Source organism: Alexandromys fortis, unplaced genomic scaffold (assembly GCF_014885135.2).
Source record: "Alexandromys fortis isolate MF-2015 unplaced genomic scaffold, M_Fortis_MF-2015_v1.1 scaffold_1, whole genome shotgun sequence".
Classification (NCBI taxonomy): domain Eukaryota; kingdom Metazoa; phylum Chordata; class Mammalia; order Rodentia; family Cricetidae; genus Alexandromys; species Alexandromys fortis.
In genome coordinates this window covers 32,677,454-32,696,827 of record NW_026067927.1, presented here as the reverse complement: position 1 = coordinate 32,696,827, position 19,374 = coordinate 32,677,454, and the positions used below count along the sequence as shown (strand labels likewise).

General features: G+C 47.9%; 2 protein-coding genes across 5 annotated transcripts in view; one reads left to right on the top strand and one right to left on the bottom strand.

The window, feature by feature from the left end:
• The window catches only part of Sfxn1 (sideroflexin 1), a 1,040,418-nt gene extending 1,027,658 nt beyond the window's left edge, over positions 1–12,760 (bottom strand). Inside the window, exon 1 of the mRNA XM_050143873.1 lies at positions 12,757–12,760. The gene's annotated coding sequence lies outside the window, so the exon portion shown is untranslated. The remainder of the gene's footprint in view (positions 1–12,756) is intronic.
• Auh (AU RNA binding methylglutaconyl-CoA hydratase) overlaps positions 1–17,749 on the top strand; it is a 133,346-nt gene extending 115,597 nt beyond the window's left edge. For all 4 annotated transcript variants that reach the window (XM_050143878.1, XM_050143877.1, XM_050143876.1 and 1 more), the window contains 4 exons: positions 12,090–12,277; positions 13,581–13,631; positions 14,355–14,402; positions 17,224–17,749. In XM_050143878.1, the coding sequence (XP_049999835.1) occupies positions 12,090–12,277; positions 13,581–13,631; positions 14,355–14,402; positions 17,224–17,301 (365 nt within the window). In that variant the 3' untranslated portion in view covers positions 17,302–17,749. The remainder of the gene's footprint in view (positions 1–12,089; positions 12,278–13,580; positions 13,632–14,354; positions 14,403–17,223) is intronic.
• Positions 17,750–19,374: the final 1,625 nt, after the last annotated feature.

Sequence of the window (19,374 nt, the reverse complement as noted above, 5' to 3'; positions counted from 1 at the left end):
TTGACTTGTATTTACCACTCTCCAGTGGCTCTCCTCAGAAGCCCAGCTCCTCTGTAAGTAGTGCAGACCCCACAGGTGATTCCTTCCTGAGTCCTCATGGAAAATGCAAAGCAGAAGGTGTGCTTGCCCAGGCAGCTTCTGCTTGGAGAACAGATGGGAACATGAGGCAGTCTCTCGCTGAGCAAAACTTAGAAGAGCTTACCACTTGACTATACCAGGACACTCCAGATGTTAGGGGTCATCTATGGGGCGGGGAGCACCGCTGCTGCACCTGGCACCCAGGCAAAGGAACTCCATGCATCTTAGTGACCTCACAGGCTTGCCTTATATGAGGAAGTTGCTCATGGATTCTGGAGTGACTTCTTTGTAGCTAGCCCTTCTGCCTTTGCAGAAGCCAGAGGTATGCATGTTTTCTAGCACAGGGAGCCCATCTCTCTCTGTGCGGGAGTGAACAGTCTCTTGGTACTGGGGTCACACATGTCATCATCATGTGCAGCCTGATAGGCTTATCTTGGGGCCGACTGTCTATCTGCTGTCATCAGATGGGGACTATCACCAGCAGGACATGGTGGCAGTGTTAGGAGCTTGGTTAATTTCAGAAGCTAAGGTTGGAGCATAACTTGAGCCCAGGAATTTGAGAGTAGCCTGGGCAACGTAGTACTGACTTAGATTACAATAGGAAGGACAGATGGAGTGGAAGAGACCATGACCCTCTGTTGCCTTAGTCAGGCTGTGATGGACACCATGACCAAAGGAACTTGGGGAGGAAAGGGTTTATTTGGCTTGCACTTCCACATCACTGTTCATCATCAAAGGAAGTCAGGACAGGAACTCAAGCAGGGCAGGAACCTAGAGGCAAGACATGATACAGAGGCCATGGAGGGGTGCTGCTTACTGACTTGCTCCCATGGCTTTGCTCAGCGTGCTTTCTTAGAGAACTCACGACCATCAGCTCGTGGATGGCACCACCCACAATGGGCTGGGCCCTCTCCATCAGTCATTGATTAAGAAATGTCTTACAGCAAGATCTTTTGTAGGAATTTTCTTAATTGAGGTTCCCTCCTTTCAGATGACTCTAGCTTGTATCAAGGTGTTGTAAAACTAGCTAGGACAGCTACGTATTGGAAACCTGGAAACTTATCTTTTTTAATGAGCTATTTTTCAGAGAGTAGAAAACAGCGTCTCCTCGGCTTCTCGGCTGTCGCGGGACAGGTGAACTTGTTTAGGGAGACTGCTTGCATTACCAGGTTGTTTCTGTTTGCAGTAGTGGTCCATCTTACAGTTAGGCAGTACCAAACAGCCAATGGGTGGTGACTGGGATCAGTCTACAGTGTGTTTGCCATCAGTGTGAGCACCCAAGTTCAGTTCTTAGAATCCCTGTGTGCTGGACGGCCACAGTCTGGATGCTTCCATCTACAGACCTGCCCCCAAGAGAGCAAACCCAGGGCAGTTCTCTGACCTTCAGCATTTGACCGAGAGCAGCCGTTCTCAACCTGTAGGTCATAGCTCTTGAGTTAGAAAGTAAGATTTCTGAATTCTCAGGCACCAAAGCATTATTCATTTGAAAAGAATGCAGAGATGTGGCTTTCTGCATCCCAGCCTTCGTCTTCCACATGTACATCCAACCTTGAGCCAAAAACATCTGGAGACTTTGTTGTGAGCGCGTGCAGACTGCCTTCTTGTCATTTTCCACAAGCAGTACATCCCTCCAGCGCAGTGTTTATGTGATGTAATTATCTAGAAAGGCCCTGTGCTTGTGCAGAAGGGTTAGCATACATTTGCATATGCTGTATGTTTACATGAGGGTCTTGAGCCTGTGTGTGCATCTAACCCCAGGGGTCCTGAAACCCTTCTCCCCATGACCTGCAGGACGACAGCCAGATCCATCGAAATGAAAACTGTCTGTTGTCAGAAGACTGCTAAGGTGGGAGGGGGAGTGTGTGCACTATTAGAGCATGACTGATGGAGCAGTTCCGTGCCTGCAGTATGTAAAGAATCTTTGGAGCTCAATAGAAGGAAAACTAAAGAAATCAGTTGAAGAAAAGAGCCAAGAGATTTGAGATTTCCTTGGAAATTAAAGAAACCGGTTGAGGAAAGAGTCAAGAGATTTGAACAGATTTCCCTAAGAAGTGGAAGGGTGGCAGATAAGAGCGTGGAGAGATACTGACCATCAGCAGTCCTGGGCATGCGGACTCAGCATAGCCAGGCCTGAGCTCCGCACCCACAGCGACGGGCACTGCTGTTGGAGTGGGACATCTTCATGTAAAACGATAGGCACAATTTAGGAAGCACTGTGGAATTTTCTTAACAAGTTGAGCGCCTGCCTACACCCGAGCAGTGTGGCAGCATCTGGTCTGTGGGTGTCTCCCACAGCTGCTTTTACGTTGCATGAACGTCATCCTCGTTTTCTTCTCCAGTGCTGTGTCCATCCACCACTTCCTCTTGCTACGCATGGGCTTGTTTTCCTTTCTTTGTTATTAAAATATTGTCACAAGGAAAAGCTTCACGCACTATGTCACAATGTGCCATTCAGTAGGTCCCCCAAGACTTGGAATAGCCTTGTCTGTCACTAAGGGTGGGTGTTCTGAGGACTGTGACGATCCTCCTTGCCCCTTCCTCCGACCTTAGGTAGCGATCTGACACGTGAGCAGGGTGTTCTGAGTTTGTGTACTGCACACATCTCTTTTCTAGCCAGACTGACATTTTAGTGGCTATTTCAGGCATTGCCCTCTTTACATTTTTAGCCTGCTAGTTTTGCTTTCGGGAGTTTGAGTTTCAGGATTCTGATGTGTTAGGAATGTGTGTTGTGTGCTTTGCTCTTACATTCCTTTCCCTCTTGTCCGCCCTCCCCCTTCCTACTAGTCCGCTTCCTCTTCTTAAGTAGTTCCCCCTCTACATGTTTCCCACCTTAGACATGGGGGAGGGGACAAGTATGCAACATTTGTCTTTATTTCACTTAATGTAACATTTCCGGCTCCACCCACTTTGTGGCAGATGCCACAGCTCCATTCTTATGGCTGGGGTACTTCAGTTCACGTATATTGTGGGCCATCTGCTGACTGGCACCTCGGCTGACTGCGTAGCGTGACTGGTACTGCAGTGGCACAGATGTGCAGGTGTCTCTTGTCTATTCCTTGACTCCCGTGGGTGATGGAGTGGTGCAGCCGGGCCAGAGGGCGGAGATAGTTTTAGTTCCCTGCAGATGCCCTGTACTGCTTCTCTGCTGGCTGCACTGGTTTAGTGCCCACTGCAGTGTGCTCTCTCCGGCTTTTGATTTTGTTTTGGTAGTTCCTCTTCCGACAGGTCATTACCCCCATAGCTAAGGGCATTGAACATTTCTCTGTATATTTATTGGCCAGTTGAGCTTGACTTTCTCGAGACATGCCTATTCATTTTGCTTGGCCCTTGTTGATCGGATTACTTGAGGTTCTTGGGTTACAGTTCACGTTCTTTTTACATTCTGTGTACACGCCCACCAGGTACATGGCTGAAGGTCGTCTCCCTTCTCCCATTCTGTCGTTCTTTTTCTGTGCTGTCCTGAGCTTTTTCAGTGTGATGTAGCCCCACCGTCAGTTCTCGCTCTTACTTCCCAGCTCTCGAGTCCTGTTCAGGAAGCCCTTGCCTTTCTGTGTCCTGAGAGTCTTCTAGCAGCTTTCCAATTTCAGGCCTTACCCCCATTATCAGTGGATTTCGATTTGGTGTGAGAGGGACCTAGTGTGATTTTCTGTATTTGGATGTTCATCTTCCCCAGCATTTTGTGGAAGAGGCTCTTCTTCCTCCAGTTATATTTTTGGCACCTTTGTCAAAAGTCAGATGGCTACAGATGTGTGGGCTTCTTCATGGATCCTCGGTGGGGTCTTGTTGGTCTGCATGTCCATTATCACACTGTGTTTGTTATTGTGACTTTCTCATATAATTTGAGATACGTGATAGTGATACCTCCGCTGTTGCTTTTTCTACTCAGGATTGGTTTGGCTCTTCTGAATCTCTGGTGCTTATGTGTGAGTTTTAGGGTTGTTTTCCTGTGAAGAATCAGCTCTAGATTGCTTTCAGTAGCGTTGCCACTTTGACTACATTGATCTTGCTGATCTGCGTGCATGGGAAGTCTTTCCACCTACACTGTCTTCTTTCATTTCTTAAAGTTTTTCTTACAGAAATCTTCCATCTTACTGGTTAAGTCTGTTTCTGTGTATTTTATTTGTGCACTTCATTCATTCATTCACTCACTCACTCCAGAGCTGTTATCAACGGGATGCTTTCTCACCTCGTTTGTCCCAGATGCAGAAAGACTAATGATTTCTTTAGGCTGGCTTTGCCTTTTGCCATTTCACTGACCTTGCTCACCAGATGAAAGAGTTCCCTGGTGCTCCTCTGGTCTTGTGTAAGATTGTGTCATCCCAAATGGGGATACTGTGACTGTTCCTTTCCCCTTCAGGTCCCTCCTGTTTCTTTCTCTTGCTTATTGCTCTGGCCCACTAAGTATCCTGTGAGTAATCGGAGACAATAGTCACCTTTGTCTCATCCTTGGTTCCCCGTTCAGTGTAGCACTGGCTCTAGGTTGGTTATACATATAGCTTTTATTGTGGTAGGGGAACGGTCCTTCTTTTCCCGTTTTCTTCAAGACTTATCATGAAGGGAAAGAGAACTTTGTGGAAAGCCTTCTGCATCTTTTGAGATTATCATGTGATTTTTCTTTCATCCTTTGACCAGGCAACTGTAATATTTTCTGCTTTCTTCCGGCTTTTCCTCTTCTTAGGTAAAAAGCAAGCACTCATCTCCATGGAACCACCCAATAAGGCGAGGGAGGGGCTGGGTTTTGGAACCCCAGCTTGCTGTGCCCTGGCTTAAACGTGTGTCCTGTGCTGTCTCTGTTGGCTTTACTTTTTCCTCTTGAGGGCGGTCTGCCCACACTGATTCACACACCCCCCCCCCACGCCTTTTCAACTAGATTTTTTTTTCCCCACAGACTTTGAAGAGAATAGAGAGGAATTAGTTATGACCTAAGTTCCCTGCAGGTATTGGCAGTTTACATACATTGTAAGTTTACAGTCATTGTGAGGGTTTTGTTTAAAATACTGACAGTGTGGGCTAATCACACACACACACACACACACACACACACACACACACACACACACACACCGTAAATCCATCGCTGCCCCCTCAGCTGTATGTGTCACAATGGTAGCAGATAGTCATGTTCTCACAAGCAGTGACAGTGTCAACTGTGTCCCAATAGTCCTCTTAGTGTCCTCCTGGGCAGTGCACGCCCACCCACAGGGGTATAGCACTCTGAGGACAGACTGGTACTGTGACAGGGATGGTACTGCTCTGTCTGTAGGCTTATCACTCAGACACTCGGCAGTGTAGCAGAAGACCTGGTTGTGAGATACGGCTAGCATGAAGTGTGTCAGCATTAGACAGGTTAACTTGCAACTGTACTTTAAAGTAGTTTGAAATATCACAGTGCAAAATCTGCCCCCAAAATGGGTGTTAACGCTCAACTAACTGTCTATTTATGAGCGGTCTCTAAGAAGGAAGGCTGTGAGTAGGCAATGCTGTGGGGTTCCCCGACATTTTATTATGACAGCTTTGACCAGTATACAGTAATGGTACTGCTAATACACCTGTTGCCCCTTGGCGGGGCTGCGTTCTCAGATCCCCAGCGTATACGTGAAACAGCAGGTCAGTCCTGTCCACTGCCTTCCCTCTGGGTACATACCTGTAGAGGCACTGATGGAAGAAACCAGGTGCCGGGGAACACTGTCAGTGGTGTAGACCATCCCCAGCTGCCGTGGGGCAGTAGTGTTCCCATCTCAAGCACACCGAAGAAGAGGAGGTCGTGTCCTAAGCAGGGCAGCACGGAGCAGGAGTTGTCCCCAAGCTGCAGCAGTGTAAATCCATGAACTACTTCTGAGTTTTCTACTAAACTGCACACATCCTGGGGAACTGAACCTCAGAAAGGGAAACCGTGGATTGGGGGTGGGGTACAGCACCGTGAGCAAGCAGTGGTGACTTCCTTTTAGCAGTGTTGCCTGAAGGGTAGGCACAGTAAGCTGACACTGGGTTGTGCTCTGCGTGGTTCTTGTTGCTGGTTTGGATGAAGACTGAGGCATTTTGTGGTATATCTTGTTTTTATGTTATTTGTCTTGCTTTTCTGTTTTTCTTGAGCTATGACTCAGAGTTTTGAAAAACTGACCAGTAGTTGGTTTTTCCAATAACTTAGAGTGGCCTCATCGTGCCGGGCTCTGCCCCAGAGAGTGTTCATCCTTTCTTAATGTAAAGCAGTTGCAGGGTGCCAGTGGGTTCCCCAGTGACCAGTAATTCTTACTGCTTTTCTCAGTGGACTCTCGAGCATCTTACTTGCTTAAATTTGCTCATTTTGCTGTTTGTTTTTCTGTCTTTAAAAAACACAAAGCAGTGGGCAATTCCACTTGGGACAGGTCCCACACACACAACCTCAGAGTTCATAGAGATGCTGTAACAATGGCCAGGCCCTAAACCCACAGACAGTGGGATATATATCCATTGCAGAGTGAGTGGGAGCCAGGCCACCCCCCCCCCCAGGAGGCACAGGCGACTCCTCTTCTTCCCTGCAGCAGCCCTTGCTGGCTGAGCTGAGCACTGCTGTTCTCTCAAAGCTTTCTGCCGCTGTCACTGCTGGCTCCAGATGACACAGCCAACTTCATGTTCTCTTTTCATTAGACTCACAGAACCTTTGTCCATCAAAAGAGAATAGGGCGGGCAGTTGTGAGGCTCTGGCCTCTGCTGGTGAGGGAAGGCAGGTGAGCTGGTCTGCCACCATCCACTCATGAGCCTGTGTGTGTGTGTGTGTGTGTGTGTGTGTGTGTGTGGTGTGTGTGTATGTGGTGTGTGTGTGATATGTGTTTGGTGTGTGCGCTGCATGGTTTGGTCACTGCAGCTCTGTGAGCCCAGGTTGCCAGTTTCACTCATATTAGCAGTGTGGTCTCCTGGGAGTCTTGCAGATATTGTGTTATGCTGTGGTGTGTTGGCAGCTCTCAGTGGATGCTGGTTGTGTGTTCATGACAATCCTGCTGTACTAGAATCTTGCGGTTTTCACCGTGTGACCTAGTTTTGTTAGGAAAAATAAAACTTTTCATGTCTTCATCTCTGAGTCATTGTTTGGTTGTATTTTGGAAACATTAGATGTTTTTCCATGTTCTTCTTTTTCAATAATATTTTGCTGGTCGATGGCAACGCCCCACATATGTTAGAAGGAAGTGTGTAGTAGTTGGGTTTGAGGCAAAGTACGTGTCTGCTACCAGGGGTGCTCCACTGTGTCTTCTTAAACCCTCAGGCCTCTCACTGAGTGAAAGCCCCCGCTCTTCATGTGTGTGCACCTCATCCCTTACTCCTTGTTGTCATGGGCAGCTACCATGTGCGTCTTCTGTAAGAGCTGTCCGACAGCAGCGTGTTCTATGCTACTCTCTCCCCGGTCCTTCTTCTTTGTTGTTTTTAAAAATGACTCCTGAGCATGCTGTTTCCCTCTCCTCAGCCTGCGAAGGATGGAGATGATTGTAAACTTCTGGGAGGTGCTCGGTAGACTTTCTAGAGAAAGGGGTAGCAAGTGATGCACAGGGTGTGTTGCATGGTCTGCACTGTTCCCGCGGATGATCTGCCACTGTGTTTCACTCTGAGTTGACACCCCTCAGAGAGCTTAAGACTGGCCTCCCTTCCATGTCTTGTCTCTGTTGAATCACTCCATTGAGTCACGCCATGCCAGGAGTCAGCCCTCTCACCTGGCTCACTGCCGCAGGACAGAATGTTAGGCAGAGGCAGGGGAAGCCTACAGCAAAGGCCTCCTGGGCTCCGGACCTGCAGAACCTGTGAGATGAAAGCCATTGTTTTGATTAATGGAGTCCTTTGCAATGCTGGCTTGCTGACTGCCACTGCCCCCTCATCCGGTCATAGGGATGAGGAAACCTTTTCTTGGTAAAGAACTTAGTGAAGACACTGTTACCACCAAGCTGAGTTTGGAAATACTGTTGCATAATTGGTTTTCAACATTTGAGATGTAAGAAGTGTGTGTGTGTGTGTGTTGGGGGGGGTGGCAGTGGAGACATGGCTCAGAGGTTAAGAGTGATAGCTTGCTGTTCTTTCAGAGGAGTTACACTCCCCTGTAACTCCAGCTCCAGGGGATTATCTGGCCTCTGTATGTCCACTTACATAGGTGCATGTATACACACACACACACACACACACACAGTTCATGGAGTGGCCTGACTATGTGACAGCTCATGCTGGGGGTCAACTATGGTCCTCACTGTCAGTTGAAAGCTGCATTTCCAGCACTGAGTATCTCTCTTGGGGGCTCCTTTAAGTGTGTATTCCTCTAGCAGGACAACTGTGTCATGTTACACACACACGCGCACGCACACACACAAAACATTCTTTTAGGTAGAATAGGTAGTCATCACAGAAAGAGACCCAGCCTTTGGTGTGTGTGATCATCTGTAACATGTTTCTATGACTAGGGAGTGAAATGGAGGAGTGTCACACGGGAGAGTAGACATGGTCAGAGTGTATGGTGGCATGGGCTGCTTGAGTGATCTAGCTGGTACCATGTGGTTCAGTTATTCCCTCTTTCCCGCAGCCTCTTCTCTGGGTTACTGCTCTCCAGAGAATCACAACTTTGGACGGTGTATTGATGACAGATGACGTGTTGCTGACAGTGTGTTGCTGGTGGACAGTGTGTTGAGGGAGGATGGTGTGTTGATGGCGGATGGTGTGTTGATGGAGGATGGTGTGTTGATGGTGGGTTGTGTTTTGATGGAGGATGGTGTTTTGATGGCAGGTGGTATGTTAATGATGGGATCCTGCTGGCAAGCTCTCTGCTTACTTGAGACCTGCAGAGTCCACTTGGCTGTGTGGGAAGCAGCTATTGTAAGGTAGTCATTTGGTCTCTGGGTGCTCTAAGACCCCCTTGAAGTTCAGCCTACAGACTGCACATGGTACAGAGGGTGGCTGTGCTGCTGGTAGTGGCTGGAACTGGTCAGAGTGCTCTTTGGCTGCCTTCCCATAGCTTTTAAAAGGAAGACTGTTACTGGTCTGCAGTGACGCACTTTAAAATGTTAAAGAGACATGGGGCTGATTACGGCTAGGGGTGTAGCTCTGTGGCAAGGCTCTTACCACAGTTAACAAGGATCTGGATTAGAGCCCCAGAACCACAGAGAGAGAAGTTAAGACATACAGTGATGTCTGAACAAATTCTTTTTGTTAGAGAAAGCAAGCATATCAAGACATTTAAAAAGCATCATTTTGTTTGTGCTGAGTTAAGCTTCAACTTGTCTTCCACTCACAGTGTATAGGGCCCTGGTAGAAAGGCTTATAATAACTAATTCCAAAACTGTAGCGCCTGTATCAAGTGTTCTAATTTGCTGCTGGTTGCTTAATTGACCTTGAGAAAATAATTGAATGTCTAACCTGTGTCTTCCTGTCCAGTCCTTTAGCACTCTAGTTTTTCCTAAATGAGGCATTAGTGAGAGCCTGGCAGAGCTCTCCCTATGTGGTTCAGGATGTTCTGCTGTGGTTTAGCCAGCTGATTTTTCTCCTCATATGTTCTGATCGTGGCCTCCCTGCCCCCATTGCTTTACAACACGCCAAGAGCATGGGGGAGTAGAAAGCGTTACAACACTCTGGACAATGATCACATTGAAGGCTAGCTATTCCTATGGTTTCTGTGTGATTGTGACATGCGTGTTCACACCAGTCAACATACTGTAAAGGGGAGAAAGTGATTTGTGTGAGCAGTGGGCCCTGGTCTACTGGGAAGGCTTGGCCCACAGCCTCTGACACAGCTCTCAGCATCTGTTTCATGTAATGGCATTTACTGCAGCGTGGAGCTCTCTGTTTAAGAGAAGGGATTTGAGAAGGGATTTATAAGGAGCTCCTGGGGCCAAAGGTTACTGCTAATCCTGTAGGTAAAATTCTTTGCTGTGGCCCCTGTAGCTTTCAGCTTGAAGTCTGTGTGCTAAGTGTGTCCCCCTTTGTTAGTATGGGTTCTTCTTCTATGAAGTCAGGAGGATGGAGGGACGAAGGACAAACAAGCCAGACCAAGCTTAGTGCTTTCTACAGTTGACGTTTCGTACGGGATGGCTCCAAATTATGTTCAGTTGTTTACATGTTATGCTATAATCGATTATGGATGTCAGAGCTTTCTTAAGGGAAGCTGTATCTGTCTGCTGCCTCCTACACTCAGCCTTGTATTTCTCCTCTGGCAGAAGCTTACTCTGCCTGAGCCCCTGCTGACCCTCTGCCTGTTTTATGTAGTGTACCCTCAGAAGGCTATTTTCTAAGTTTTTTATTTTTTTGGATGCCTTCCATTAGATTAAATAACAGAAATTGCAAACCAGGTTTGACATTTCTAGTGTGCTTTCGTCCTATTCAAGTAACATGTAAATGTGAAATATTAGTGACAGGATTAAATCTGTTTTGCCCATTTAGTTTGTGACTACTGATTGTCTGCTAACTTCCTCTCTCCTAAAAACAGAGGTCCAGTTCAATTCCTCGTGCTGCGAGACACACAGCAAGGAGAGTCTCATTTCTGACCCTCCGTAGCTTTGTATGTGAATAGTCACAAGTAGATGTCGTTGAGCACTGCTCAATTAAGGTCTCCAACAAGTAGAGTTCTTCTTGCCTTTCCCCCCTTCTTTCTGCCCACTACATGTTTGCAGACGTGATGGCAAGGCTCCAGCAGCAATTTTGGACCCCCGATCTAATGTAGAGACTGGAAGATACAAAGTATGGATGATAGCAAAGGGGAAACCTGGCGAGAATCTGGTTTCCGACCTTACAGAAGCTGTCATCTTTGTGCACCCTTGAGAAAATTAGCCCCTCAAATTTTTGTTTTTGACTTTTCGCTTCAAGAAGCAGTTACATCAAGATGGTAAAATGTATGCCTTGCTGCAGAACTGCATTTAGTAAAGTGTGCAGTGGGAAGGTTGAAGATCTGCTGAGATCACGTGGACGTGCTGAATGGTCACTCATTAGTCAGTGCGCACCCTGGAGGCAGAACCTCAACCTATGCAAAATATTTAAGAGAATCTTCGGAACATGCATGTGAAGTCATGGCTGTCCCACATTGTCAGCACCACAGAGCAAAAGCGCTGCCTGACCATGGATCAGAACCTCACCAGAGCCCATGGTTCCCACCATCCCAGAGGGCTTGGCTCCAGCCTCAGTGGGAAATTCTTAGTGTTGTCAAGTGTCCAGTAGGTTAAAATCTGCAAGTTAGGGATGCTTTTCAAGGATTAAAAAGTTGTTGGTTGGAACTGGAGAGATGACTAGGTGTTAAGGGCCCCTACTGCTCTAGAAGACGACCTAGGTTCAGTTCTCAGCACTCATTCGGGCAGCTCACAAGCACCTGCAATTGACCCCAGGGCATCTGGCTCCTCTTCCCATCCTTTCCCCACAAGATGCTGCAGTGAATTGGTGTATGGATGGACCTTTAGCCTCTGACCTGTGTTTACCCTAAATTGGGCAGTTAGTTGTACCACTAGTTAGTTGTCTTCCCTTGGAGCTAAGACCAAGTGTGTATCCCAACTCTGGAGAGCAGGCTTCCTCAGTAGGGAGAACACATCTGAATGAGGAGGAGGGCCAGTGAGCAAATGGATAAGCGAGTTTGTGAGCAAGCACCTCCAGCAGAGCAGTGAGCGGTGTAGGACAGACACAGCCAGCTTCCTCATACCTGCTTTCATTTCTGCTGAGTTAGAATTAGCTTACAGTGCACACGCCACCAAGGACTCTCAAGTTTGTGAACTGATCTTGTCAGAGTTTGGGAAATTCCTCCCAGGCTGGAGTAGAAGATCAATGGAACTGTTTCTGGTGGGTGGATCCCTGGTAGCCCTGCTGTCTGCTTAGGCCAGTGACTGGGAGGAGGGCCTATCCTTGCCAGACCAGCTGTGTCCAGGTGCCCAGACCACTCGGTGACACGCATTCTTACGTGCTTCAGTGTTAGCAGTTGGGTGACTCAGTACACTGGAGTCTTTCTTGAAGCACAGAGGTGTCTCTGGAAGGAATTCTTTCAGATCATCACATGCCATTGTCTCTGTCTCTCCTCCACCTTTCAGGAGGGACACAGAGATTGCCGCGTGCCATCGGGATGTCCTTGGCCAAGGAGCTCATCTTCTCTGCACGAGTTCTTGATGGTCAAGAAGCCAAAGCTGTAGGCTTGATCAGCCACGTGTTAGAACAGAACCAGGAAGGGGATGCTGCCTACAGGAAGGCACTGGACCTGGCGAGAGAGTTTCTACCTCAGGTACCAGTGACAGCACCTGTGTCCATTTGAGATCACTCCATAACATTCGGGAATAGTGTAGTGCCCATCTCACGAGCTGAGGTGGCCCTGTCCTGCCTCAAGGAAAGCAGTTAAAATAAGATTTGAAGGTAGTCCAAGGGTTGCACGGGAGACAGACACATGGCATGCATGAGCACCACACACACAGCGTAACTTCCTAGCAAGTTGTTTTAGCTTGTTTACCAACTTATATTCTAACAGAGTCATCTCTGTAGAGAGAGTGATGGACGGGCTGCTACCTCCCATTGAAGCATGTAGGATGGCCCTGCCTCCCGCTGAGTCAGGAGACCGCATGTGCACACTCCCGTGGAGGTCAGGCCTGCTGTTGGTGTCTTCCTCCATCGTTTTCCACCTACATACCGAGGAGGGGTCTCTTTCTCGGTCCCTGAGCTATGGAATCCAGCTCGTTGGTCCAGTCAGGGTGCTCTCTGCCTGTTTCAGCCTCCCCGAATTCTGGGATTACAGGGTGGCTGCCACACCAACCTGCCCGTCATGTGTGTTGAAGATCTGAACTCCCAGTAAGCTTGTTACCCACTGAGCCCTCTCCTTGGCCCTACTACATGTGTGTTAATTTAAAAAGACCATTCAGTACAAAATCTAGCATCAAATTGACATTCACCTCCTGTAGGTAGATGTAAACCAAGACCAAAGACCTCAGTTTTGTTTGCAGAGTGTGACCGTCTCTAGGGTAGTGATGGCAGCTGAGCTTCCACAGCATGTGAGTGTCACTGTCTTCTCAGAGAGGGCATTTAGTTCTTCCCTCCTTAACCCGACATACCTGACGGAGACATACCTGTGTCAGCCCACCATCACTGCGGTTAGCTGTCTATGCTGAGAGGACACCCGGGTCGATCCCTGTGGGCTCTCCATGCTACAGGAAGAGGTAGCCAGTACATCAGTGACAACACAGGCCCCACTTGACAGCCCAGCTCATCTCCAGCCTGAGCTTCAGGCTCTGCCACTGTAGTGTGGTGCCGAGCCGGGCAGACTCCCCACACTCCCCTCTGCTTCCCGTGGAAGGACAGTAACCAAAGACTGCTGGACCTTTAAAGCACACTCTTCCTGCTGCCATCAAGGTCCAGTGTGATCAGTGACAACCACTCTGAAAGTCCAAGAAGCTCAGAAAATCAGTTTCTGTCTCGCATCTCGGTTGTTGTTAGCAGATCTGTGGATCCTACATTGAGAATATGGGAATTATACTTAGGTATTCTGTATAATTTGCATAAGTTTTAATTAAAACTTGTTTCTTGACTTTGAATTTCAGGGGCCTGTTGCAATGAGAGTGGCCAAACTAGCGATTAATCAAGGGATGGAGGTGAGTGTTTCTGGTACTGCACAGGAAGGAGGCTGCTCCTCGGAATCAGCTTAGACATCCGGGTTATTTCCTACACTCTGGAATAGAGCTGGTGTCATATTGACTGAAGCTGTTGGGATTCCTTTCAGGCCATGGATACAAAGTTCTGATGTCCTGGAAGCTCATGGCAGCCTTGTTCTCTTTGACATTGCTTTAGTGGGGTCCTCAGCCAGTCCCTGGGGAAACAGGCTCCTTAGCCAAATTATTCTTCTATCAGTCATTCAAGAAGAGCCGCCCACCTCTGCTGAGTATTCCTCTCTACCTGGAACCTCTCAGTGTGTGCAGGGAGAAGCACTGAGCCCAGGCTGGTCTGAGGTGTTAGTGAGTCACACTGGGAACATGACCACAAGGAGGGGTCTTGGGCTGGAGGAACAGTGGACAGTGCAGGTTCTATAAACTTTGGAGCTCATGTGCGTGCGTGAGTGTGCAAGTCTTTGTTTAACCCTCACTGTCGCTCCTCTGTAGGGAGTAGTGCAGCCAGGTCCTTGTCAGACATGCCTCTGAAGCAGAGAGAGGTCAACTTCAGATGGTGGAGTCAGGCTGTGACTTCAGGAGCCGAGTTGGAGGTCTCAAGTTGTACATACTTCAGGACAGTTGTGCTGTATTGAAGGATTCTGTTATTTTAGATTGTTTGAGATTATATTGAGTCTTCCTTATTCTGCTAAAATACATTTTTGTCCTCAGGTCGACTTAGTAACGGGGCTAGCCATAGAAGAAGCCTGCTATGCTCAGGTATGTAACATGTCCATACAGTCAGGCCATGATAATTCCAAGGGGTTCTGTTTCTGTGTGCATTCCCATCCTTGGAGGTGGATACATCTGAGATTTTGCAGGGGTGCCCTGCCATGCGCTGATGGCCTTTGTGGTTCGTTGGCTATTTCTGGGATTTTGAGCCTAAGGTCTTCACTGAAAAAGAAAACTGTGTGATCGTATGAATGGACCCCTCCCCCAAAGCAAAAGTCTTTGTCAGGTTCTAGTCAAAGCTCTCAATAAAGTGTGAGCAGAGCAGGCCCCGTGCTGATGTGGTCCCTCTCTGTCACGGTCAAGGTGGTGGCGTCCTCCCACTTCCTTTCAGCTCTGGCTTAGGAGCCAGGCTAATGCAAGAGGACAGAGTCAGAAAGGTAGAAACGAAACTGCTGACGTAGCTGAGGAAATTCCAAAGATCCGCAGTGGAAACCCTGCTCAGAAGTCAGCAAGATCACACTGACCCTGCACACCAGCAACAATGGAAACCCTGCTCAGAAGTCAGCAAGATCTCACTGACCCTGCACACCAGCAACAATGGAAACCCTGCTCAGAAGTCAGCAAGATCACACTAACTCTACGTGCCAGCAACAATGGAACCCCTGCTCAGAAGTCACAGCAAGATCGCACTGACCCTGCACACCAGCCACAAGTGAAATAATGGCTAGTATCTCAGTAGTCAAAACATTTAATCAAGTATACACAGGCTCTAGAGGAGAAAACTAGTATGCAATGGTAGCAGAAACCATGATCTACATCATTAGCTGTCCGTGTTGGAGGGCAGGAGGAGTCCTGCAGTGTGTGGTGGAACACACCTTTATGTCAGCACTTCATAGGCAGAGGCAGGTGTGACTTCCAGGTCAACCAGGGCTACATAGTGAAGTGGGGCCTTGTTTCCAAACAAAGATAAAACGTCTGTGCATTTAATTCAATCACAGCAAGCATCTTGACTCCTAACTTTATGGATGGAAGGTTGATTCAGAGTTCATAGCTATAGAACAGATAGCTCCGTGTGGCCAGAAGATATTGCTGGGAGACCAAGAGTACCCAGACTTTGTAATGCCGCTGATACAAGAGCACGTCAGTGGACCCAGGGCCTCACTTGGGGAGCCCACACAGTATAGCCGTGGACACTTGGACAGAAGGACAGCAGCCGCTCAGTGGAGAACAGTGGGCATGGAGGCAGCAGCATGGAGCACCGGGCGTCTGCGTATGTGCAAGTGTGCACTGAATGAGGTTCCAAATGCATAGGAAGCTGCTGCATGTGAAATGAGCAACTGTAAAATGTACAGATGGTGTGGGAGGACGGTCAGCCCTGGTTTGGCAATGCCAAGCCCTCAAGAGAGAGGAGTGGTGGGTTTGGCACTGCTGAAAAGATGACAAGGGCTGTGCTGGAAGGGAAATCTTTCCAAAACACGGATCCGATGAAGGTCTCATATCCAAGACACAGCAGGAACTCTGAAGGCCATACAATGAGGTAGTGAAAGCCTCTTTAAGAATGGACAAGAGGGACTAGAGAGGTGGCTCAGTGGTTAAGAAACTGCTGCTCCAGAGGTCCTGAGTTCAATTCCCAGCAACCACGTGGTGGCTCACAACCATCTGTAATGGAATGGATGCCCTCTTCTGGCCTGCAGGTGCACATGTAGGCAGAATGCTCACACCTTAGATAGACAGACAGGACAAGAGATCTGAATAGATGAATAAATAAAAGAACAGAAGGAGATCTGTTCTTTTGCTGCAGTAGATGGGCAGATGGCACACAGCCTTATGAGACTGTGCTGGAAGTACCTGTCATTTGGAAACTGAAGACTGCAGTATGTGTTAAATGACCAAACCTCAGGACAGTGGGCACTGACCGTGGCTGCCCAGGCATTAGTGGTTCTGTGGCCCCAGCATGGATGGCAGTTTGAGGTAAGCCTGAATACCCTCTACCATGTTGCCCAGCAGTTGTGTCCTTGGATGTTTGCCCAGATAAGGTGAAAGCATCTCTGCCCCAGAACCTGCTGCTAAACTTTATTCATAGTTACTAATTTAGAAACAGTGAAGATGTCTGTACTTCATAGTCAGGCTTAGTGCACGTGATTCAAATCCAGCAAAGTTCAAGGCTGGTGTGCCACACCTTGGGACTTTGAAGGTAGCCTCCACTATGTAGTGAGACCCTTTCTCAAGAATGAATGAATGAATGAATGAATGAATAAATAAATAAATAAATAAATAAATAAATAAATAAATGTCCTTTAGTCAAGCCTGTCCTACCTGTCAAGCAAGAAAATGGTGTAAAGGAGCCTTGAATTCATGGCGCTCCGTGAAAGGGTCCAGTCTGAAAGGACTGGGTCCTGAGTCGTTCCTAACAGTCCAGTGACATCCTGGAAGAGCTGTCTGACAGGCTGGAGTCAAGTATGTGGAGAACAAAGAATGTTTGGGGCAGCTAAGTCACTCTCTGTACACTGTGGTGATGAGCAGGTGACGTCATGCCTCTGTCAGACTCCCAGAACACGCAAGCGCACTGACTGTTGAGGAGATAGCGGCCCTGTGCTTTGACGCGGGCTATTGGAGCTGGTGGTAGAGGGAGCCCAGGAGTTTCCATGCTGAGCTTTTCATTGGTTTACCTCTGAAAACAAAACACTTCACTTTTTAAGCATATTTGAAATGGAAAAATAAATCGGATTAAAAATAGTTTGCCACACACTTAGGAAATTTGTTCACAGGACAAGTGGCCTTCCCAGCACGTGCTGGTGGCTTTCGTAGTTAATGCTTTGACGCACTGTGTGTTTGTAGATTTGAGTGTTTCATGTTTTGTCTTTCCTAGACCATCTCAACGAAAGACAGACTGGAAGGTCTTCTTGCTTTTAAGGAGAAAAGACCCCCTCGCTATAAAGGAGAATAGGAGGAAAAGCCCGAGAAGCCCTGTAGTGCTGTAGACTCTTTCCATCGGCTCCTCAGCGACCAAAGCCGAGACTGGGTTGGTTCTCACTACGCCTGGAGCAGGCCCATCTGTGCTCGAGCCACTGTGCGCCATGTTGTATTTATTCAGATTTATAAAGCTAGCCGTGTCTGTGCTCAAAACACATTTGAATTAGGTCTATGTTTTTAATATTTCCCGCATATCAGCTTTCTGTCATTAATTTTTTAATGTGAATAATTTATATTGCATTCTCTAGGGAATAATTGATTGTACGTCTACTGTGCTGCATCAAGAAAATAAAACTATTTCTGTATACCAAAAATGTGAAGTTATACCAAATACAGTTGCTGACTAGCTATGTACATGTCCTTTGCCACCTGAGGACATTCTGAGTGAAACTCCCCAGTGTCAATAAAGCCAATGAAGATGATTTGAGAATCTGCCTCTTGCCCCTTGCCCAGTTTCAAAACTGATTGCTGTGTGCTGGATTCCAGAGTAACGTTTCTGTGCTGATTTTGTCATGGAACCATGTGACACGGTCCCAGAACAGGAGGTGAGTGAGGGGTCGGCCATCAGGTGGCTCTGCTTGGCTTAGCCACAGTATCCTCTGTAGGGGTTTGCAGGACTGAGCCTTGCTGTGCTCAGACAGGACTTGGTGCTTGCCGGAGACTGCAGTGGACCTTGTGTCCTGCAGCATGTATGCATCCCTCCTCTTCCCTTGGCTCACATCTTCATCCTGAGGCTGCAGATCCGCACACCTACCCATTAGGTAGCTCAGCTAGCCAGCGGAGGAACTTGGCTCTCTGGGGATCGTGCCTGGTATACACACCTGGCCCTCGGGGGATCCTGTCTGGTGACCCTACTTGTTTACCGAGGAAGCTGCTGAGCATGCTAAAAAATGTCACTTGTATTGTGCCTGGGCTGGAAGTGGTGCTGCTGATGGGAAAGGGTGTGGATATGTAGCCAGACTGCACTTGCTGGTTAGTCACATTTGATTTCCTAATGACGTGAGAGGCTGAAAGCGAAGACCTGTGGTGGCTTTAGATGGGGAGGGAGCCAGGATGCTGGCTCTGGGTGTTTCACCTTGCCTGCACTTTCTCTTGCTGGTATTCCAGCCTGTGGCACAGAAAGGGAATGAGGGCACCAGTCGCGGTTGTCCAAGAAGCAGAAGCAACAAAAGCGTTCACTTCATCTCGGTGTGAGACCTGCAGGTTCTGAAGCACTAAACCGGTAGAAGACGGGCCACCTAGTGTAGAGCCTCGAGGAGATTCAGTGTCTCTACAGGCACTGACACTTGTACATAACCCTCGCCCATGTACACACTCATGCATGCACATACACATAGAATCAAATAATCTTAAATAAATATATGTATAACTTATGGGCTGGGCATGATAGTGCATGCCTTTAACCCCAATTTGGGAGGCAGAGACAGGCAAATCTCCCTAGGGTTTGAGGGCAGTCTGGTCCACATAGGGGATTTTAGGACAGTCAGGCTACACAGTGAGACTCTGTCTAAAAATATGTCTGTATGCATGTATATGAAGGTGTCCACGGTGGCCAGAAGAGGGAGCAGGATCCCCTGGAGCTGGAATTAAGCCATTTATGAGCCACCTAATGTTGTTAGTGCTGAGAACCAAACTCAGGATTTCTGGAAGAGCGGCAAGCACTCTGCTTGAAGCTGGATTTGCCTGCAGCTGTGAGCCACTTAGTGTGGGTGTCAGGGACTGAACCTAGGTCCTCTGCAAGAGCAGCAAGTGCTCTTCACCCCCAAGCCATCTCTAGCATACTTTAAAAAACTTAAAGAAAAATAAAAAAGCTAGAAACTCTTTTTTAAAAAAGGCTAGAATCATTTAATCTCAGCACTTGGGAGGCAGAGTCAGGCAGATCTCTGTGAGTAGTCAAGGCTAGCCTAGTCTACTGAGTGAGTTCCAGGGCAGCCAGGGCTACACGAAGAAACAATATCTTGAAAAAACAACAAAGCTAGCAGCTCTGATTTTCGGTGGTTGCATCTATCTTTGACGTTAAGGGTCATCTCTAGGTCCATTTTCTCCA